The 21359-nt window shown below is 55.1% G+C and overlaps 6 protein-coding genes across 6 annotated transcripts in view; 2 read left to right on the top strand and 4 right to left on the bottom strand.

Annotated features, from left to right (window-relative positions):
• The window catches only part of PTSG_05815 (ribosomal protein S5), a 2380-nt gene extending 514 nt beyond the window's left edge, over positions 1–1866 (bottom strand). Inside the window, exons 1-4 of the mRNA XM_004992651.1 lie at positions 1596–1866; positions 1007–1093; positions 664–786; positions 185–412 (exon numbers count right to left, since the gene is read on the bottom strand). Of these exons, the coding sequence (XP_004992708.1) occupies positions 185–412; positions 664–786; positions 1007–1093; positions 1596–1748 (591 nt within the window). The 5' untranslated portion in view covers positions 1749–1866. The remainder of the gene's footprint in view (positions 1–184; positions 413–663; positions 787–1006; positions 1094–1595) is intronic.
• Positions 1867–1932: 66 nt separating this feature from the next.
• PTSG_05814 (uncharacterized protein) lies at positions 1933–5355 on the top strand. The gene is made up of 10 exons (XM_004992650.1): positions 1933–2101; positions 2160–2404; positions 2619–2714; positions 2942–3003; positions 3173–3192; positions 3363–3475; positions 3613–3673; positions 3880–4463; positions 4638–4787; positions 4997–5355. The coding sequence occupies exons 2-10, from the start codon at positions 2255–2257 to the stop codon at positions 5069–5071; spliced, it is 1311 nt and encodes a 436-aa protein (XP_004992707.1). The 5' UTR covers positions 1933–2101; positions 2160–2254; the 3' UTR covers positions 5072–5355.
• Positions 5147–8689, bottom strand: PTSG_05813 (uncharacterized protein; the record flags this gene model as incomplete). Its single annotated transcript, XM_004992649.1, has 10 exons — positions 5147–5492; positions 5805–5917; positions 6141–6248; positions 6491–6596; positions 6891–6998; positions 7238–7381; positions 7672–7838; positions 7991–8074; positions 8239–8362; positions 8474–8689. 10 exons carry the CDS (start codon positions 8687–8689, stop codon positions 5166–5168), a joined length of 1497 nt encoding a protein of 498 aa, XP_004992706.1. The 3' UTR covers positions 5147–5165.
• A 54-nt stretch (positions 8690–8743) lies between these two features.
• Positions 8744–10090, top strand: PTSG_05812 (uncharacterized protein). The gene is made up of 4 exons (XM_004992648.1): positions 8744–8945; positions 9147–9221; positions 9424–9489; positions 9668–10090. Exons 1-4 carry the CDS (start codon positions 8856–8858, stop codon positions 9875–9877), a joined length of 441 nt encoding a protein of 146 aa, XP_004992705.1. The 5' UTR covers positions 8744–8855; the 3' UTR covers positions 9878–10090.
• On the bottom strand, positions 9952–17079 carry PTSG_05811 (uncharacterized protein; the record flags this gene model as incomplete). Its single annotated transcript, XM_004992647.1, has 13 exons — positions 9952–10463; positions 10611–10698; positions 10851–11062; positions 11317–11816; positions 12027–12132; positions 12382–12514; positions 12726–12979; positions 13191–15656; positions 15915–16230; positions 16371–16448; positions 16609–16670; positions 16827–16866; positions 17033–17079. 13 exons carry the CDS (start codon positions 17077–17079, stop codon positions 10347–10349), a joined length of 4419 nt encoding a protein of 1472 aa, XP_004992704.1. The 3' UTR covers positions 9952–10346.
• Positions 17080–17895: 816 nt separating this feature from the next.
• Positions 17896–21336, bottom strand: PTSG_12365 (uncharacterized protein; the record flags this gene model as incomplete). The annotated part of the gene is made up of 8 exons (XM_004992646.1): positions 17896–18409; positions 18631–18705; positions 18934–19008; positions 19183–19291; positions 19479–19559; positions 19728–20036; positions 20587–20663; positions 20819–21336. 8 exons carry the CDS (start codon positions 21334–21336, stop codon positions 17968–17970), a joined length of 1686 nt encoding a protein of 561 aa, XP_004992703.1. The 3' UTR covers positions 17896–17967.
• Between the last annotated feature and the right edge of the window lie 23 nt (positions 21337–21359).

Genomic DNA, 21359 nt, shown 5'->3' with positions numbered 1-21359 from the left:
CAACAACAACAACAACAACAACAACAACAACAACAACAACAACAACAACAACAACAACAACAACAACAACAACAACAACAACAACAACAACTTAAACAACTTAAACAACTTAAACAACAACACCAACAACAACACCACCAAGCACGCACACAAACATGAACAAGAATGAACAGCAGCGAATCACCTTGGCGGCGTTGATGATCTCGTCGGCAAGGCACTCGGCGATGCTCTTGATGTTTCTGAAGGCGGCGTTACGGGCGCCGGTGCAGATGAGCCACACGGCCTGGTTGACGCGGCGGAGAGGAGACACATCGCAAGCCTGACGGCGGACGGTACCGGCGCGGCCAATACGGGTGGAGTCCTCACGGGCACCAGAGTTGGCAACGGCGTTGACGAGGACCTGGACGGGGTTCTGCACAAGCAACAAGACAGAGGACACAAAAGAGTGGAATGAGGGGTGAGGATGAGAAAGAGTTGAAAGCACGTGCGTACAAATATGTGTGTGAGAGAGTGCGTGTGTGCGTGCTGGAGGGTCAGGTGCGCTCTCGCTTGCCATAAGGAGACCGCCAACCACAATTCCCATACTACCACGTCTGCCACGCCACCCTGTCTCTCCTATCCTCCCCAAAAAAAGCTCTCAAGGGCAGTGAGCTGCCTCCGTACCTCGCCGGTGGTGAGGTGGATGATCTCGAAGGTGTGGCGGAGGATGCGGGTGGTCATGAGCTTCTTGCCGTTGTTGCGGCCGTGCATCATCATGGAGTTGACGACGCGCTCCACAATGGGGCACTATCACAGCCAAACAAACCAAAGGAAAGAAGCAAGGGGTGGTGTAAGTGACAACAATGGGTGGTGTAGGTGACAACAAAGGCAAATACGTATACACCCATCTCTCCCAATCGGCGTCAACGGAAGGCGTGGAACAGGGCCAGCGTGTGCAGCAAAGGCACAGCCCATCCGGGAGCAAACACTGCAGTAACACAATTTATGGCACCACAAAACAACACACCTGGGCCTTGCGGAAGCGGCGCTTGGCATAGCGGCCAGCGGTGTGGGGCACAAAGCGGGCAGCCTTGTCCTTTGTGGCAATGTAATCCTGTTACAACAACAACAACAAAGTAACGAGGCATAACAAAAGAAGAACAGAAGACAGGGAGCGAGGGTGAGGGTGAGTGTCTTGTCAACGTATCGTGGTTGGGAATGGGAAAGAAAAACGAGGGAGGGAACAGACACCGAAATGACGAGTGCTGATGCAGAGGCAGGAACGCTGCTGTGCAGGCTGCACCCTAATCATCCTCTTCCATCGACCACATGAAACAGTTGTGTTGCGTGTGCCACGTGCTGATGCTGCGTGGTGGTGTTGGTGCTGCTTGGACGGCTGTCACCGCAAACCACAACAATGGCTGCGTGGCAACCTTCCTTGCCCTGCTCACTGCTGACGCAGCTGCAGCAGTTCATCGGCACGACCCCCGTGTGCACACACGCGCGCACGCACCATCATCATCACCACCACCACCACCACCACCACGTGCCTCCCTTGTTCCCATTTGCGGTGCACGAAACAAGCACGCGTGCCAGTGCAAGTGAGGACGACGCACCTCAAGGCTGAGGTCGTCGACCTTCACGTCGTCGAGAGACCACTTGTTGAACATCTTGATCTCAACCTGCTCCATCTCGGTATCGACAGGGACCATCTCCGTCTCCTCGACGTCGACCTCGCCGGTGAACTCCTCAACCTGGACGTCAGCCATGATGCTGTTCTCGTGCGCGTTGTATCCGAGAGAGGGTTGGTGGTGCTGGTGCTGTGCGGAAGGGGGAAAAAGGCACTCTGCACACGCGTACTTTGACTGGAGGTACCAGGTACTCGCCCACAAGCCCCCCGCAACAACAAAATTAACAAAAAATTATTATGCCCGTCATTTGCAAATTGTGGTACTCAAGGCTGTGCAACTTTGCAAATTGCATGCTGAGGAGGACAAGGACAAAACGACACAAAGGCAAAAGCGTTGTCGTTGTGGTGCGCGCGCTGCTGTGGTTTGGGATTGACAAGAAGGCAGCGTCGAGAAGGAAGCGAAAGGCAGGGAAGGTGTGTCAAGAACACGAGGTGGAAAGGCGGACGGTGTGTCAAGAACACGAGGTGCAAGGTGTGTCAAGAGCAAGAGGTGGAAGGTGTGTCTGGAGAAAGAAGAAGGACGACACAGCAAACGAGCGAGGCAGCAAGCAAGCCAGCAAGCAAGTGAACATCGAGAACGGCGCGATGGTGGATGAGGACACGAGGCATTGGCTTCGACGCGGGGTGCTTGAGAAGAGGGCACAGGGCAAGAGCGCCATCACGCACTTTACCTTCCGCAAGCGCACGTTTGTGCTCACCCCAAGCAGCCTCAACTACTACAAGGGCGTCGCCACGGTGTGTATTCGTCTGTGTGTGTAAGTGTGTGTGTGTGTGTCTGTGTGTGTGTCTGTGTTTGCTGCTGGCGGCTTGGCTGCCTGCCACTATGCTTGCCATCGTGCCCACCATCCTATCTGGCATCGCGCTTGTCGCTTCGCATCCCTCTCTCCCTCCCTTCATCATGAGATTGCTCACTTGCAAAGTGACTGCCTGTGTTTGATCCGGGGATTAGGAGGACTTGAAACTCAGAGGATCAATCCCACTGCAGTCCATTCGGTCATGTGAACGATGCGATGGCAGTGTTTGGGACAGACCTTCCCTCATCCAGGTGTGTGTGTGGGGGTGTGTGTGGGTGGGTGGGTGTGTGGGTGGGTGGTCGTGTGTGTCTGTGTGTGTCTGTGTGTGTCTGTGTGTGTCTGTGTGTGTCTGTGTGTGTTTGTGTGGGTGGGTGGCTGGGTGTGTCTGTGTCTATGTGGTCGTGTACGAGGCAGTAGCTCGCGATCGAACAGAGTACTTGCGCTCACAGCTCACGCGCGCGTATCGACTGACATTCAGGTTGTACACGATGAGGCGACCCTGTACATTTCCGCTGCCAACAGTGCCCAGCTAGCAGATTGGTGAGCCCATCAAAATACCATTTCGCTGCGCTCCCCATGTGCCTGGACCAACACCATTAGTTTGCTACATCTCACACCACTCAACCTGCATTTCTCCCCACTCTCTCACTCTCCCACACTCACTCACTCACACTCACACTATCACACTCTCTCACGCACGCGCACGAAGGATCGAGGATATTCGAAGAGGTGCATACATTCTACTGTCCATATGCAGTGCTGTCATGCACGGCTGCCCCCACATAGCACACCAACCAACATGCACTGATGGAAGAACACCCACGCTAACACACTCAGCATCCAACATTCTCACCACCAAACACCTGCCCACACGCATACACACACACACATGCGTGCAGCGTGCATGCTGCCCCAGAATCGCTCCTCAAAGCACAAGCTGTATCACCCGGGCGTGTTCTTCCGCGGGAAGTGGACGTGCTGCAACCTTGCATCGGCGAGCGGCGGCTGTAAGGTGCGAGCAAGTGAGGGGGAAGGGAAGGCGGAGGGCGTCAAGGAAGGCAGATGGAATGCGGCTGCTGCTGCACCGGCTCACATATCTTTTCGTGTGTGTGTGTGTGTGTGTGTGTGTGTGTGTGTGTGTGTGTGCAGGCTGCCTTCCGCTATTCTGAGAAGAATCTCGAGCCACAACCCGTCGCAAGCCAGCTCGCAGGTGGTGCATCAAACTTGTGGATGTTGGCTTGCGAAGCGCGTATGTATGTATGTGTGTGTGTGTGTGTGTGTACACTCACTCACCCGCTCGCTCACACTCACCATCACACTCACCCACACTCACCCACACTCACTCACACTCACTCACACTCACACTCGCACTGGCACTTGCAACCACAACACCACCGCCACCACCACCACCACCAGACACGGCGCCTGTTCGCTTCCTCAACGATGACGACTTTGCTGCGGAGGAGGACGAGGAAGATCCGGACATTGCTGCAAACCGCCGCCTGGAGCAGCTGGCCCTGCGGACCGAAAGTCCGGAATCTGTCGCTTACGCAAGAATTGACGAGCGCGCGCGTGCGATTGAGAGCGACGGTGACACGAGCGAGGACGACAACGATGATGGCACACTCGTGCAGGACTACGGCCGCCCCCTCATGACAACATCAGCGTCAACAGCAGCCAGCACGACAGCAACAACAGTTGCTGCATTAGAGCATGAATATGCAGAGGCAGGTGACCCTGACGAGGAAGAGGGGCACTACTACTCGCAGGCGCTGGACACATCGCTCGATACAAGCAGCCCGCACCGCGGTGGCGGCAGGCGTGACGGCACAGTGGCGCATCAAGGTCCAGGAACGGCCACGGGGGCGGGGCAGGTGGTGAGTCGAGGCACAACGCGGCGAGGACAGCGACCGAAGACGTCGATCCAGCTGCAACTCGACCACGACCTGCAGCACGAGCTGGAGGACCCGCACGCCCTCTACTCCATCCCGCACTCCCAGGTACTGACGACGAGGGGTTGTGGTGAAGGTGGCGGTGGTGGTCAGAGTCTGGTTGTCGGAATGCGGTGCATGCGTACCCAGCTGGCTTGCGGTTTCGTTCGATTCGTTGGTGTTCTCATCTCCCATACCCGCCCCCATGTGCATATGTGTGTGTGCGTGTGTTTGGGCTTGCAGACACGAGTGACTGCTGCTGAGATTGAGGAGAAGAGGCGCCAGCGCGTCAGTGCACCGCCAGATGTGCTCTCGTCACCACTGCCCCCAATTCCGCCGTCATCCTCATCCCCACCATCGTCTGACCAGCCCGTCTACTCTGCACTCAACATGGTCTGCAACGTGGTTGGCTGTGTCTGTCTGTCTGTTTGTCTGTCTGTCTGTATGTATGTATGTATGTATGTATGTATGTATGTATGTATGTATTCTTCGGCTGTACCTCAAACTTGCACGATCTTCCTTGCTCCCTCCGTACCTCACCATCCCATCCCCCCCCCCCTCATGACTGTGAACTGGCTTGTGGTGATTGCGATTATGTGCAGACGTCGGTGCAATCTACTCCTCCCCGCTCCTCCGAGCACGTCTACTCCCGCCTCGCATCAGACCGTGCCAGCTGACACCTTCGCCAACACATGCACACACCCAACACACGCCAACACACCCAACATACACCCAATCACATTTCTTGACGTTTGTTGAACGTGTGTACTACTACTCTGCGACGGCCACAAACCAGCCCACCAGTGCCGCCACCACCGCCACCACGATCCCAGCCACCACCACCACCATCGACCCGCCACTGCCACCGCTGTGCTCAGCAACATCGCGCTGGCGTGCATGGCCCGCCTTGCTCGCATCCGCTGACGCTGCCGCCTGTGATGATGTTGTCTGCGATGCTGATGTTGACGTTGATGTTGATGTTGACGCTGATGCTGAAGCTGAAGCTGATGCTGGTTGTGCTGCGTGTTGCTCGAGGGCCTGCGGTGCGTGTGTGGAGTCCACAGCACCAATCACGTTCGACAACATTGAACGCATGTCCTGTATGTGCGTGCGTTTGTGTGTGAATGTATGTGTGTGTGCGTGTGTGTGGTATGTGTTTGGAGTGAGTCTTTGGTGCGCGTACGTGGTGTGTGTGTGTGTGTGTGTGTGTGTGTGTGTGTGTGCTTCCTTTGTGTGTTTTTGACTAATTGATTCGATGTAAGCACTTGTAAGTAAAGAGATCAAAACAAATATGTGCATGTATGCATGTGTGAGCATGTATTGGTGAATGTGAGTGTGTGGGTGTGGGTGTGGGTGTGTGGGTGTGGGTGTGAGTGTGCGTGTGTGTGTGAGAGTGAGAGAGAGCAGCACCTGCTGTGACTCGTCGGCGAATGCGTGCCACGTGAACACAACACCGTCAACATCAAACGCCACGCGGGCCGGGAGTGGAATCGACTGCACAGCGTCAGCACCACCATCATCATCTGCGTCAAGACGTGATGGTGGATGCGCACACACAAGCGGGTAAACGTGCGCACACACAAGCGGGTAAACGTGAGTGGTGAACGCAAGTGGTTGAGGTGGAGTGCGTGTGTGTGCGTGACCACAAAGCCACATGCACATCGACGCACCAACACATATAAACATCCATACAACATCCACACACGTTCACATACACACACACGCGCGCGCCATGCTGATGCGGACCGTTGAGTATGTCCTCGATGGTGTCGATTCGGGCTGCGAGCGACTGGGCAATATCGTGGCGCAGCGCCATCGCAACAGCGCCACTGCTGCACTTGGGCGGGGCGTACGCTGAGGACATGGATGGTGGGCAAGGATTGGGTTGGTTGGTTGGTTGGTTGGTTGGTTGGTTGGTTGGTTGGTTGGTTGGTTGGTTGGTTGGTTGGTTGGTTGGTTGGTTGGTTGGCAAAAAGGCCAAAAAGGCCATTGCACAACAAAATCATGCACGTTCAGACTTACATGCAACCACATGCACACCCATACACACACACACGCCCACACAGCGTCACGGCATGCGTACATGAGATTCCTACCGAGGACAGCGAGAGTGCCGGTGATGTGTGCGAGGTGCGTGGTTGCGCTGCTCTTGGGCGCCCGCTTGGCCGTGAGATCATCGCTGCACAGCGAGTGTGCAGTGGCCTTTGGAGATGGGAAGGACGTGACATGTGATGCAATGCAGTGTCGCATTAATGTGTGTGTGTGTGTGTGTGTGTTGATGAGTGCAGAAGAGCAGACGCTGGCACACGCACACAGCTCTCGGTTACAACCGTACAGATACAGCACAACTCGTCCTGACAATAGGAGAGAAACATACACAAGAGCATTCACTCACACAACTGCACACACACCCACACACAACTGCACACACAATCACTCAATCACAACATCACAACATCACATTCAAACACGATGTACAGTTGCATTCCAACTGACCGTGACTGCGTTGGTGAGCGCTGGTGGCCCCGTGGTGGTCGGCAGTGGGGCGGTGTCAGTGTCGGATATGAGCCGACCATTGATGGTGAACAAGCTCGATTGCACGCGCTGGGGCGAGAGGTAAGGCAAAGAGGGGAGGGTGGAAGAGGATGAGGAGGGTTTGATGGTGAAGGCGTAGGCGTTGAGGTACATGCCAGCGAGCGCCCATGCACCACATTCACACATGCACCACACCTTGTGTCACCTGCACATCACCAACACACACACACACACACACACACACACACACACACGCACACACATACACACAAACACATACATACACACACATACACACACACACACACCTGTGCCTGTTTTGCGACGGCGGTGCGAAGCGAAGACATGAAGCCTTTCTTCGACCGCTTGAGCGGAAAGTGGAGGTCGAGCTGGAACGATGACCGGATCAGCGCCCACTTGGGCAACGTATTCTGCACCTTCCACTTCAGCTTCTACAGCAGGCAAGGGAGCAGAGATGGTGCTGTTAGTTGATGGATGCCCACATCTGCTGAAGGAAGCAGTGTGTACATGTGTGTGTGTGTAGATGTGCACAGCACACGCTGCACGCACACACGCACACACGCACGCTGCACGCACACACGCACACACGCACGCTCACACATGCACACACAGATGCACACACGCAAACGCACACACACGCAAACACGCGCGCACACGCACACATACACACACACACACACAGATGCACACACTGCACATGCACACGTCAGACCACGCACACCTCGCCTGTCGCCGTGCGCCAGCACTCGACCTCCACCGTGTCGGCGGGGATGAACAGCGCAACGTCCACGTTTGTCATGGACTTGAGCTTGTCCACCAACAGAGCGCGCGGCTGTCCAAACGCATATGCACCGACGATGCTCAAGCCGCCTGGCAAGCACTTGCTCACTGCAACGATCAACAAAGCAAGGGCAAGTGAGCTCGACATGCACACACACACACTCCCCAAGCGAGACAAGGGCGAGAAGCCTCGCTTTCCCAATGTGACACGTGCAGGGCACTAGCACCTAAAACCAAACCATGCACGCGCATGCACGCACCTTGATGGTGATGCTCCTGAACCCACTCCTCATCTGTTGCGTCCAGGTGCTGCCGAATGGCGTCCTCGTCTGCCAGCGTCCACACTGGTCATGCACACGCGCACAACATAGAGACAGGGTCGGTCAACGTTCACAGGAGCAAGGAAGGTGACACCAACTACATATCACACAAGTGCAAACACGCACACGCACATGCACATTCACACGCACATGCACATGCACATTCACACACGCACACATGCACCCACCATCGTCGCCGCCGTCGTCGTCGTCGTCGTCGTCGTCGTTGTCTTCTGTGTTCTCCATGGGCGTTGGTGCAAGTCTCAGCACATATGTTCGGTTCCCAACAGTGGCGCCAACCAACAGACCAATCTACGAATGCGCATGAGTGCGTGTGTGTATGTGTGTGTGCGTGTGAGATGGATGGAAGGAATCAACAAACTGCACACGTGGCTTGCCCCCTTTCCCCACACCGTGACTCACCTGCCACTTGCAGGAGCTCTTGAGCGTAGCAAGAGCCGGCGAAACGCACGACTCTTCGCCAATCACAACAGCATCGCCCTGCTGCTGCTGCTGCTGCTGCTGGAAGCGTGCGTGGCCAAACTTGGTGGACGTATCCACAAACTTGAGCTGCACGCTGTCACCCTTGCTGTGCTTGCTTTGCTTCTTGCTCTGCTTCTTGCTGCTGCCACCAGCCATGATCAGCGATGAGGATTGTAGAGGATTTGTGGAAAATACGGCAACTATTCAGCAATCGTGGAGGACAACGCAAACACAACCAACAAGAAGCACGGCAACAAGCAAGCAAGCAAGCAAGTCGCATCGCACCGTCCACTCATCCGCCTCGCTGGCTGTCGGGGAAAACATGGGTTGTCCTGTGATGGGCTCGAGCCCAAAGTCAAAGGAGCTTGGAGATGCACTGAAGAAATTTGCGGCGCTGCTGCCACAATGCGAGGTGCGTGAGAGTTACAACTGCTGGCGGGAGGATCCACTGTTCACGGGTCACATTGTGAGAGGTGACGGCAGTGGTACACGCGCACTCGAGCCTGCGCTTGCACTCCACTGACATTGCGTGTGTGCGTGCACTCCACTGACATTGCGTGTGTGCACTCCACTGACACTGCTTAACATTCTTTGGTTGGTTTGTGCTGTGAAGGACGAGGAGGTGCAGCTGCACACCTGCAGAAATCGCGTGGCCAGTGCCAGTTCGTTCACACAGAAGCTGTGGGGCGTAAGTTTGTTCTGTTGTTGATCTGTTGTGGTTCTGTTGTTGATCTGTTGTGGTTCTGTTGTTGATCTGTTGTTGATCTGTTGTGGTTCTGTTGTTGATCTGTTGTTGTCGCGGCATTGTTCATTGCTTTTCGTCCTCCAATCGACATCGGCATCTTTTGGTGCTTCTCATACGCTATAACGTGGCTGTGCTTGTTCGCAAGTTTGGAATTGGTCGCGGTCACTGTGCGGAGGAGGCATCGCGCTTCTCAGACTGTGCAGCAAAGAAGGTGAGCGCTTGGAAGATGTGCAAAGGAGAGCAGAGGTGTTGACATGTCATGTCAACAGCTTTGTCATTCATTGCACGACAACAGACGCGTTGCCTTGTACACGTTTACCGACACACGACCACTCGCTGACCCCCTTCATGCTTACCCTGCCCCACGCACCACCTTGCGCATAATGCAGGAGGCTGTGAGCGTGCATATCACAAAAGCGTGCGCTGGCGGCGATCACCGCGGAATTGCTGTTGCCTATGACAAGTGTCTGGCGGCAAACGAGAACAATGCCACGGCCTGTGCTCCCGTGTTGCAAGGCTTCTTGGACTGCGCACGCCAAGAAGCACAACGGTACCAGAAGCGAGTGAACGTCACGGCAGCAGCAACCAAATCCCAATAGACTCCAGGATAAGGCAATTTACGACCCTGTGTCTGTGTGTTTGTGTGCGTGCGTGTGCGTGTGTGTGTTTGTGTGTTTGTCTGTGTTTGTCTGTGTGCAACTTGGACTTGCGTGCAGCGCAAGATGCTTTTCTCTTTATTCGCTTTCTGTGTGCGTGTCTACAAGCAAAGAAATGGGCATGGGTGTAACAGAAGAAACAAACCAGAAGCAAGCAAGCAAACAACCCAGCAACGCGTGCAACAGGCAAGGGCGCGGAAACAAGATCGTGACATGAACAGCAGGGACAAACACCCACATGAGTTGTTGCATGCAAACAAGAAGCAAACAACGACCAGTGATGAAGACAAAGATGGAACACACGACGAGTGTGAGTGAAGCAATCAATCGATCAAACAAAAAGCGCATGACATGGTGGTGCAAAAAGCAAACCACAAACGCAAACAAACATACACATGCGATGTGGGCCAGCTCATTCGCACGTGCGTGCAGCACGAAGAATGGCGGAGAGGGTGGACGTGTTTTCGCCACCAAGGACGGCCCGCATGTGTCCCTTCACACGCATGTGATCCACGCTTCCAGACACAACCTGAACCACATGTCGTTGAGTGTGCGTGTGTGTGTATGTGTATGTGCATGTGTGTGAGTAAATCAGCAAGTGAATGAGGGTGTGTACCATTGAGCAATGACATGTGCCCAAGACAGAAAGGAACCCTAACAGGAGTTATGCTCTCACCTCGACGGCAATGTCTGTGTGCTCGTCCTCAAACAAATGATCAAGCGTGGTGGTGACTGTTGTGCTCAGCTCCACGCGCTTGCTGAAACTGTTACATGATAACACGAACAAGCGAGGAGAGAAAGGGATAGCGTTAGCTCATGGGCGCACGGTTAGCATGGTGTGCGTTGTGTACGTGCACACACACGCACACACGCACACACACGCACACGCACCACCACCACTGCCACCATCACTCACCACATGCTGGGCAGCGTGATTTGGATCTTGTCTGCGTCAACAGACGTGTGGATGTCAGCGAACACGCTAGCACCCGCGAGTTCAACGCACAGCTGCGCGCATTTGGCGACACGCAACGAGATGTGATCGAGTGTCTGCGCAACAGACAAGCCGTCAGCTGTGAAGGCGGCAGGAGCGAAGAAGGTGCCAAGCATCTGCGACAGGTGGGGGGACTGCAAGTGTTTGAAAAGGCGAATCCAGGCACACAACACAACATCATGTTGTGAGTGTAAGCGCTGACAGATTGGTGGGCAAACAATTTTGATACGCACAACCCATCACGCAACAACGCATGTGCACGCGACGTAATCACACACACGAACACGACGCAATATGTGCACACTGCAGATGTACCCCAACCGCAACACCCTCGTTGCTCATGCACGTTTGCAAGATCGCTACAAACCGTCCACCACCACCGACTCACATTGGGGCATGTCCACGAGACAGCGCAGTGTGTCACGTGTGCGCGTGACGACATGCGGTCGCGACTGCTGCTGAGCGTCAGCTCGGCCGTCACAGAGGCGTCGCGTGTCATCAGCATGGCAGCACGCGTGCACAGACCAGGCATGTCTGCAGACACAGTTAGCTGTCCGCCCTTGTAGAAGCTGAGCAGCTCCCACTGGCAGAGCGACGCCACGTCGCTGTACAGCTGCGCGGCTGCGTCCACCTGCTGCTCACTCACGGCGTCGGCAGCAGCCTTCTTCTGCTCCTCGAGCGTTGTGCATGCATCCTGCACCTGCTGCAGCTGCACTTCCAACGACAGCAGTGTGTCTCGCTCCGTGTTTAGGCTGTCCGTCAACACCTTCAGCTCTGCCGCGAGGGATGCGTGCTCCTCTTGCAACGCGCCGTGCTGCTGTGTGCGTTGCAGTTGCTCGTCCACGGCAGATTCGCTCAGCAGCTGACTGTCGAGCTGCGCTTCCTCATCTGGAGGAAACGGTACGTGATTGTGGCAGTCGTGGGGAGTGGTGAGATGGGATGGGATTGGGAGAGTTAACATGCAAGCAGTTTAAACAAGACAAGAAGCGTTCAGCCCATGCAGAACGTGACAACTGATACTGCAACGCCCGCCACATGCTGGGTTCCACAGCGACGCCGACAGCTTAAGGTTCATTTCGAGTCATATTCACAACACACCTTCAAGCGCGCTCAGCGCTGCCTGAAGCTTGTCTGTCTTTCCCTGCAGTTTCGCGAGAGCCATGTCATAGAACTGCGCATCTTTGTCGAGCGCAGTCTTCTCCGTCTGTGCGGTGTATGTGTGTGTGTGTGTATGTGTATGTGTATGTGCATGTGGAGGTGTGTGTGGAGGTGTTTGTAAGTGTGTGTGTGTGTGTGTGTGGAGGTGTGCGTGTGTTTGCATGCGTGTGTGAAGGGAAAAAGACCCGCTTAAACGCACGGTCGATAGCACGCATGGTACACACACATGTGCGCATGCTTCAACACATGTGCATGCATGCAATCGGAAGCAAGTATGCATCAGTGCGTGGCACACCTGCAGGGATTCGTGAATGGCCGTCTCCAACTTGTGTCGCCAAACATGCCAGGCATGCTTTGCTTCCTGGCGGCACACCTCCTTCATGGCCGCCATGTCCTCTTGCAGCAGCGCAAGCTCGTGGTCCTTGAGCCTGCACAAAAGTGGAAAAGCAGGTGTGATTTGTTCGCAGGTTCAAGTGAATACAATTGTAAGCACAAGCAGATAACCATGAACAACACAAACGCGTCACTTGCGTGCACGTGTACACAAGCACGGAAGGACACAGCAACAATCAACTGTCGTTATGAAGACACACATGCGCAGGCGCAGGCGCACACGCAAGAGCTTTCATCGCAACGTACTCGAGCGAGGTGACGGCGTTGACAAGCGAGGTGTTCTGGTTGACGGCAGCGTCAATCTTCCCGCCAGCAACACGCTTCATCTCATGCGTGACTTTGGTCAACTCCTCACAGCTCCAGCGCACCTGCGACAGCTGCGGCAGAAACGTTGTGCCGTGCACAGCGAGCGTTCGCTCATCGATCGGCGCCGGTGCAAGCGCAGGAGCACCGAGCATCGTGGTGCGGCGACGCGAAGAGAGGTTGTCCAGGAAGTTGATCTGTCGACAATGAAAGAGGAGGAGGGAGGACGATTATGGATGGCAAGAGGTCAGACGCGCCATGGTAGCGTGGTTTGGTGGTGCAAAAGCTCGACACCCTCACAATACTCTCATGTGCAAACTGGTTCATATCCAAACAGTTCCAAGCATTGTTGCGTGCGCATGCTCGCAGGTACAGGCACATGCGCAAGTGAACCAGTACCAAGCCCACCTGGATCTCCTGAAGAAAGCGAGCAAAGAGTGGGCCATGCTGCGCGGGCTGCACTGGTGGAAGCGATGATGCAGCAGCAGATGACGAACGACGCGTCTTGACACCACTGCGCTTGCGTGCACTTGACATGCGCGAGCTACGACGGTGGACAGACGAAGTCAAGCGTGCCACTGGTTGTGTTGCCGTTGCAGCCGCTGGTGTTGAAGGCGCTTCAGCTGGTGACATTTGTGCAGGCATCGGCGCGGCGTCTTGTGCTGCTGCAGTGGTCGTGCTTTCGCCTTTCATGTGGGCCTCATCGCCCTGTGGCTTTTCCACAGTTCCCTGCTCCGCTGTCGCAGTCACTTGAGCAACAGCTTCAGCTTCCTTCTCAACAGTGGCGGTGGCAGCCGGTGAAGTGGATGTGGGTGTCGCAACATCATCAACCGCTGTTGTTGTTGCTGGTGTGGAAGGTGCGTGCGCTGGACTGCAAGTGTTGTTGGTTGCACCACTGCCTGGCATCAGGTCACCGGGACGCGTGATTGTAATCTCATCAGAAAAGTCGACAGTTTCGTTCTGGATATCGCCCCCAAACCCGCTGCTCTTGCCAGCCAGGACCGCAGCGAACGTGCCTGTGCTGCCGCCAGTCAAGGTGGGACTTGCAGCCGGGACTGCCACTGCTGCTGTCACCGCTGCTGTCACTGCTGCTGTCGTTGTTGATCTGTTGCTCTTCGCCTTTGGCTCCAAAGTGACGGAAGCTGTGCTTGTCGTGAGTGGCGCCGGTGCTTCCGTTGTTGTCTGTGGTGCTGCTGCTGAGGGTTCAGGCGACGTGCTTGCCTTAACCTCGTCGCTGCTGCTGCTGCTGCTGAAGCCAGCGCGGTCATTGCCATCAACTGCCTCTTCAACACCGCCAAAGTTGTCGGTCTCCTCCATGTCCGTGGCAAAGGCAACAGACTTTCTCGAGGGTTTGAACGCCGCGCGGGGTTGCTGCAGCAGTTGAGCAGGTTGCTGCTGCTGTGACTGTGGCTGCATCTCTGCTTCTTCAGCGTCAACACCACCAATTGTGGTTGTCTCGTCCATATCGAAGGCAAGGGCGATGCTCTTGCGGCTGTCACGCTGTGCTTTCATCACGGCCTCTTGTTGTTGCTGGCGCACACTGTCGGTCTTTGCAGCAGAGTATTGCACTGTGCCAAAGTTGCCTGTCTCCTCCATATCATCCGCAAAGGCAATGCTCTTGCGTGGCGGCTTGAATTCGTTCTGGTGTGGCTGCTGCTGTGGCTGTTGCTGGCGCTGTGGCTGCTGCTGTTCTTCTTCAGCATCAACACCACCAATTGTGGTTGTCTCATCCAGGTCAAATGCAAAAGCAATGCTCTTGCGGCTTTCACGCTTTGCAACAAACTGCTGTTGCTGTTGCTGCTGTTGCTGTTGCTGGCCTGCCACCTCGACGCCACCAAAGTTGTCCGTCTCGTCCATATCGGCAGCAAAGGCAATAGACTTGCGCGGTTTCTTGCTCGGATTTGCGTCGTCGCTACAGAGCCCTGCATTGGCATCATCAGGAGATCCATCAACACCACCAATGGTGGTCGTCTCGTCCATATCAAAGGCAGCAGCGATGCTCTTGCGGCTTTCGCGCTTGGCAGCAAACTGTTGCTGTTGCTGCTGTGGGTTGCTGATGGTTTCCACGCCACCAAAGTTGTCCGTCTCATCCATGTCTGCAGCGAAGGCGATGGACTTGCGAGGCCGCTTGAAGGCGCCACGCTGTTGTGGCTGCTGTTGTTGCCGCTGCTGCTGTGCCTGATGTGCCGGCGCTTCTGCATCGACACCACCAATGGTGGTCGTCTCGTCCATGTCAAAGGCAAAGGCAATGCTTTTGCGGGGCTGCTTCTGCGTGTGTTTGCTTGCGCTTGATTCCAGCTGCTGCTGCCATTGTTGATGCTGCTGCTGTGTTGTCGGCACCGCGTCTGCTGCTTCAACACCGCCAAAGTTGCCTGTCTCATCCATATCTGTTGCAAACGCAATGCTCTTGCGCGGCGCCTTCTTGGCCTGCCGCTGCTGCTGCTGCTGCGCGTAGGCGTCTTGTTGCTCCAGACCGCCAATTGTGGTTGTCTCGTCCATATCGAAGGCAAAGGCAATGCTCTTGCGGCTGTCACGCTTTGCTGCTGTACTCTTCATGTGCCCGCCGGCTTCCACTTTTCCAAAGTTGCCTGTCTCCTCCATGTCATCTGCAAAGGCGATGCTCTTGCGTGGCGCCTTCTTGGCCTGATGCTGCTGCTGCTGCTGCTGCTGCTGTGACTGTGGCTGCATCTCTGCTTCTTCAGCGTCAACACCACCAATTGTGGTTGTCTCGTCCATATCGAAGGCAAAGGCGATGCTCTTGCGGCTGTCACGCTTCTGTTGACGTGGCTGCTGGTCCACCTCAACACCGCCAAAGTTGCCTGTCTCATCCATATCTGTTGCAAACGCAATGGACTTGCGCGGTGCCTTCTTTGTCTGCATGTGCAAGAGGGTGTGAACACGTGGTGGCGAGGGACAGCACGAGGATGTGTGAGTGGAATAGGCATGAACTCAAACATGTACGTGGCACGTTGTGTTGTTGTGATATGCCATTGTGTTTTGTGATGCATGTAAGTTGCGTGCATGCGCGTTTGCATCTGTGTGTGCTTGCTCGTGCTTGCATGTATGCGTGCAGATTGTGTGCCTGCGCGCACGATTGCAACCAACAACTTGCAGGCCAGCCGCCATTCACACCTGTGCATCGGCGGGGACAAGGCCGCCAACCAGGCCAGATTCATCCAGGTCCATACCACCACCAGCAATCGACTTGCGTGCTGCGGTAGTGCGGCGTTGGTGCACGGCTGGCTGCTTCTGCTCCTCCTGTGTGGTGTCGCTCTTTGCTTCCGTGAACATGGGATCAGCCCACGTGTTGCTGCTGCTCAGTCCAAAATCCACAAAGGGCCCACCAACCCCCGGCTCTGCGCTCGTGGACACAACAGACACGGGCGCTGCGTCCTCAGACGTGGAGGTGACGGCTGTGCTCCAGGCCTGCGCCTCTGTGTTGTACTCCCTGCACACCACAGCGAAGGTGAAGTGTGCGTGAGTCATGTTGTGTGTTCCTTGCCGTTGTGATGATGTGCAGGTGCACGACTGTGGTGGTACTTGCGCAAACGCACAACTGCACACGCACAACTGCACAGCTGTGCACACCTGATTTTGCGGAGCTGGTCGTCGGCTGCAAAGCTGACGCGGCGACCAAGCGACTTGCGTTGCCGCACCTTCTTTGCGCTGGTGTCGTGGATGTGGCAAGTGCAAAACAGAGTTGGTGAGGGGGGTGATGAAACTGAGGTCGCATAATGGTGTGTGTGTGTGTGTGTGTGTGTGTGTGTGTGTGTGGTGTAGATGAATTGTCACTGCTGTAACAAAGGCACACTTGTATGCAACGCACCGCTTCTTTGGCGTGTTGGAGTCAATGCTCCGCAGTGCTGTAGCTTCGGCATTCTTGAGGATCTGCAAAAAGGGCGAAAACAGGTCATGATCGTGTGAGCGTGTGCGTGCGTGTGAGCATGTGCGTGTACGTGTGCATGTGTGCACGTGTGTGTGTGTACGTGTGTGTGTGTGTGTGTGTGTTTCCTGGACAGTCTGTGAGGAGGGTCGCGTGCTTACCCCGGAAGACCGGCGTCGCAGCAGCTTCGCTGGCTTGGACCTGAACCGCACGCACGAGAAAAGAGTTGCGACCGGTGAGCCATGGAGCGTTTCTGCAGCGAATAGAGTCATCCACACACAAAGCATGCGCGCACAGCACACGCAGTAACATCTGCACCCACCAACACACACACACAGGCACAGACAGCAACGCAGGCACCACGCACCTCAGTGCGACCCGCTCCGTGTCCTCGAACACTTGGAACGATGACATGACGAACAAGCCGCTCGCGTGTGTGCGACCCGCTCCGTGTCCTCGAACACTTGGAACGATGACATGACGAACAAGCCGCTCGCGTGTGTGGATGGGGTGAGTGTATGTGTGTGTGGATGGGGTGAGTGTGAATGCGTTGTGAGCCAGCGGTTGGTTTGGCGGTTGGATTTTTTTTCAAATTTCCCTCCACGTCAAAAATGACAGGTGAGAGAAATATTGTTGAAATCATTATTGAAAATTCGGCAAAACGAGGCACACAGATGACACGAGTCAGGACTGCTCTTTTCTGTCAAGGACGGCTGTTTTGGCTGTTGGTTGGTGTTCTTCTATTGAGTTCGTGTGTTCTTCTTTCTCAGATTCTATCTTGACAGACTGCTGTCCAACTCTGGCCTTGCGGCAGCATGAGAGCGCAGGCGCAGCAGCCATACATTGCTTGTTCTAGTGTTCTCGTTCTTGGCGAGTGTTGTGCTGTTGTGGTCTTGTCTTGTCTTGTCTTCTCTTCCTCTGCACACACTTGTTCATCCCCTTCACCCCTTCACCCAGGTTGCCGTTCGTGATCACAATCGACACAGCACCGCCAATGCGACAACCGAACCGCATTCGTTGACATTCTGGAATTCTTCCTCTGTACATATTTCCTTTCTCTGTTTGTATTGTTCCAACTCATCATAAGCGCAAGCAACGATATGCTGCAGTATTTTGTCCTGATTGAGATCGCACTGCCGCAGCGATGCACGCAGCGCTGAAACGTTGGCACCCCCCTCCATACACCACAACCAGAGCTCCTCACGTTGTCGTGCATTACTTGAGGGTTTACAGTCCTAATTGTCTAATGCAGCTAATGCAGCCCTTAACCAAGTATGAGCAACCAATCATCCATAAGCAACGTCAAAACCTCGCTTCCCTGAGCGAGAAGAGCCTGACATCGTCCCCATGTCCACCCACACCACCACCACCATCATCGTCGTCATCATCATCATCGTCATCATCGTCGTCAGGAATCCAGCTGAGCGCAGACATGAGCGGGTCCATCTTGCCATTCGTGGCCGCCGAAGACGATGATGAGGTGAGGATGGAGTAGCCACTTCGCCGCAGCACCAGCGCCACGTTGGCACCCACGGACACAACGAGGATGCACACCAGGGCCAACAGCAGGGCGCCCAGACCGCTGTTGGTGCAGGGCAGGCCGAGCACGGCTGTTGATGTCGACTGGCATCGCCCGCCCACGCACTGCTCATGTGGGCTGCAGTCAACCGCAGACACGCACCCCACGCCCTCGTACTCGCGTGGAGCGTGCATGCACACGATCGTCGTCACCCTGCGCTCGCACCTGCGAGTGAGTGAGTGAGTGTGCGTGTGAGTGAGTGAGTGAGTGTGCGTGAGTGCATTTGGGAGTGAAAATGTGTGTGTGTGTGTGTGTGTGAGTGCACTTGGGAGTGACAACACCTACGGGACCGAGCGTGTGCATGTGCGCGCGTGTGTGTGTGTGTGTGCGTGCGTGGACGAACGACAGAACGCTCAAGAGCACATGTGTATTTGCGGTTCACTTACGTGAATTTTGAGCAGACGGGCGCACACGTCGTCTCGTTGCCGGTGCAATCGCATCGGTCATACGTGCACGTGTCGCTCGGCGTGAATGGCGCGTAAATTGGCAAGGTGAGGGATTCAAACGGGCACAGATGCAGGGAGGTAGGGAAACATGCAGGCAGCAAGTCAGATAGACAGCACACACACACACACACACACACACACACACACGCGCGCGCGCACACACACGCGTACGCACACAGACACACACAGACATAGACACAGACAGACACAGACACACACAGACACACACACACACACACACACACACCTCCCTCCAAGTTGATGGCATTGACGAGACCCAGACCAATGAGCAGATCGGCAAAGTCGTACAAGCTCATGCTGTTGTGATGGTGATGACAGCAACAGTGCCAATGCACGCCACACAAACAAACATGAGAAACAGGCAATACTTGTGTCTGCATGACATTGCAACACGGCCAATGTCGGACGGTTAGTGTGAGTGCAGTGTCAAACACGAACACGCATCCCCTTTGCAATGCATCCACTGCTCACCCTGCCTGCCCCGTCTTGCCATCGTGCTGCACAACAACAGCACGGCCATCGGCGGTGTGCCCAATTGCGGTCCGTGCAGACTGCACGCTGGCAAAATAGCTCCAGCTCCCTGGTGCAAGGCACGGGGTTGAAGGGAGAGAAGCAGGAGGTGGTGGTTTGAGTGAATGCTGGAGGGTACAATGAGGAGGGAGAGGGGCCGGGAAGAGGAAAAGGAACACGAGACAGGACACAGACACAGACACAAACAGATACACACAGACACACACACACACACACACACACACACACACACACACCTGTTTCCTGGATGCTCATGTCCTCGGCCAAGATGCTTTCAAACACGTTGTTTCTGCCATTCCGCACCAGCCACAGCGCCCCTGACGTGTATTGAGAGAGGAGGTGGGAGGGGGGAGCGGAGATGCAAAACGAGAGTGAGAAACACACTTGACGCAGTGAACATTCAAGGCACAGAGGCCGACTGGAACACAAACAAGCACAGTCAGCTCAGAGGCAACTTGGACACTCTTCGTTGGCCATCATCGTACCAGAGATGAGCTGCACAAATGGAGCGGGAGACGGTGTTGGTGCATCACCAGCACCACCCTCATCATCATTCATCTCATCAGCCGCACTATCACCACCACCACCACCACCACCACCACCATCATCATTGCTGGTGTCACTGGCATATGTGCTGTTGCCGTCCGCAGCCCCATTGTCGTTGATGACGGCGTGGATGTCATCGAGATACCCGACCACGATGCTGCCGTCCTGCCGGATCCCAAAGTGGGCGTTGCGGCGCCCGGGCCGAGCAACCAGCCGCCCATCGCTCACAATGTCGCCATAGCACGCGCCTGCAGTCAAAACGAAAACCAGCGTGGCACCCAGTAAGAAGCAGAAGCAGATGTTGGAAGAGAAGCATGAGGAGGAGGAGGAGGAGGAGAAGAAGAAGAAAAACAAGAAGAAGAAGAAGAAGAAGAAGAAGAAGAAGAAGAAGAAGAAGAAGAAGAAGAAGAAGAAGAAGAAGAAGAAGAAGAACAAGAAGAAAAACAAGAACAAGAAGAAGAAGAACAAGAAGAAAAACAAGAACAAGAAGAAGAAGAACAAGAACAAGAAGAAGAACAAGAAGAAAAACAAGAACAAGAAGAAGAAGAACAAGAACAAGAAGAAGAACAAGAACAAGAAGAAGAACAAGAAGAAGAAGAAGAACAAGAAGAAGAAGGGGGAGAGGCAGGTAGCACAGGCGCGGCCGCGGGCAAATGCTAATCACACATACACACGGCTGCAATCCATGGCATTGCAACTGCGCATTTTCACCCCCTTTCCCATATGCTGCACTTAACACAACACGCGTTCCTCTTCACAGCAGCATACTCATATGCCCACGTATGCACAACGTGGTACCTGTATGCGTGTTGAAGAAGCCAGCGTTCGCAGCGTATGTGCACCCATACCGTGCAGCGGACTCGCTCACGAGTGTCCTGCAAATCGGGGCGAGCAGGTTGATGAAGGACACAACACACGGTGGGTGTTTCGGATACGTTTGCACATGCCCGTGCTCATCAACGCAGCAGGCAACGTGGTGCTAGGCATGAAGAAGTTACAGGTGTGGCTCATGGAGGAGCTATTGTCGAACCTGTTGTCTGCGGGCGAGTTGCAGGTGCCCCGGTCTCCCGGCTCATAGATGGACAGCGTGCGGAGTGGGTCGGTGGCCACGGCCACCTGCACCCCAACACCTGCGCGTGCCAGTCGGCGCACGCTCACCCACGGCAACGCATCATCATCACGAGATGGTGGCGTGGTGCTGGGGTGGAACACTTCATACATGCGTTCGCCAGCGGTGCCACCGTCCCCTTCGTTTCGCCGCTCACGCAGTGCTGCTGTTCGCCGCACCCATTGTTCGCGAAACGTTTGAAGCGTCATGTTCCACCCGAATTCACCACGCGGGTACGGCGGTGCCAACACATCCATCCATGCTGGTGGAGCTGGAGCTGGCCCGGAAGGACCTTTTCTGTCATCTGCGTTCCCCTCACTCGCAACAACCCCGCCAACAACCGACACACCCGCCACCAAGGCCACCAACACAACAAAAACACGACCACCACCACAACCACAACCACAACCACAACCACTCAACGTCCTCATCCTCATCATCTTCCTCTTTTGGCTTCACCTTC

The sequence above is a fragment of the Salpingoeca rosetta genome, assembly GCF_000188695.1.
Source record: "Salpingoeca rosetta unplaced genomic scaffold supercont1.15, whole genome shotgun sequence".
In the NCBI taxonomy this organism is placed as follows: Eukaryota; class Choanoflagellata; order Craspedida; family Salpingoecidae; genus Salpingoeca; species Salpingoeca rosetta.
This window is presented reverse-complemented; position numbering and strand designations above follow the sequence as displayed.

Coding starts and splice junctions, on each gene's coding strand:
- PTSG_05814 (XM_004992650.1), top strand. CDS start 2,255: ATGGTGGATGAGGACACGAGGCATTGGCTTCGACGCGGGGTGCTTGAG. Junction 3,004..3,172: donor AGTGCCCAGCTAGCAGATTG/GTGAGCCCATCA, acceptor ACGCGCACGAAG/GATCGAGGATATTCGAAGAG. Junction 4,464..4,637: donor ACTCCATCCCGCACTCCCAG/GTACTGACGACG, acceptor TTGGGCTTGCAG/ACACGAGTGACTGCTGCTGA.
- PTSG_05812 (XM_004992648.1), top strand. CDS start 8,856: ATGGGTTGTCCTGTGATGGGCTCGAGCCCAAAGTCAAAGGAGCTTGGA. Junction 9,222..9,423: donor TCACACAGAAGCTGTGGGGC/GTAAGTTTGTTC, acceptor CTTGTTCGCAAG/TTTGGAATTGGTCGCGGTCA. Junction 9,490..9,667: donor CAGACTGTGCAGCAAAGAAG/GTGAGCGCTTGG, acceptor CGCATAATGCAG/GAGGCTGTGAGCGTGCATAT.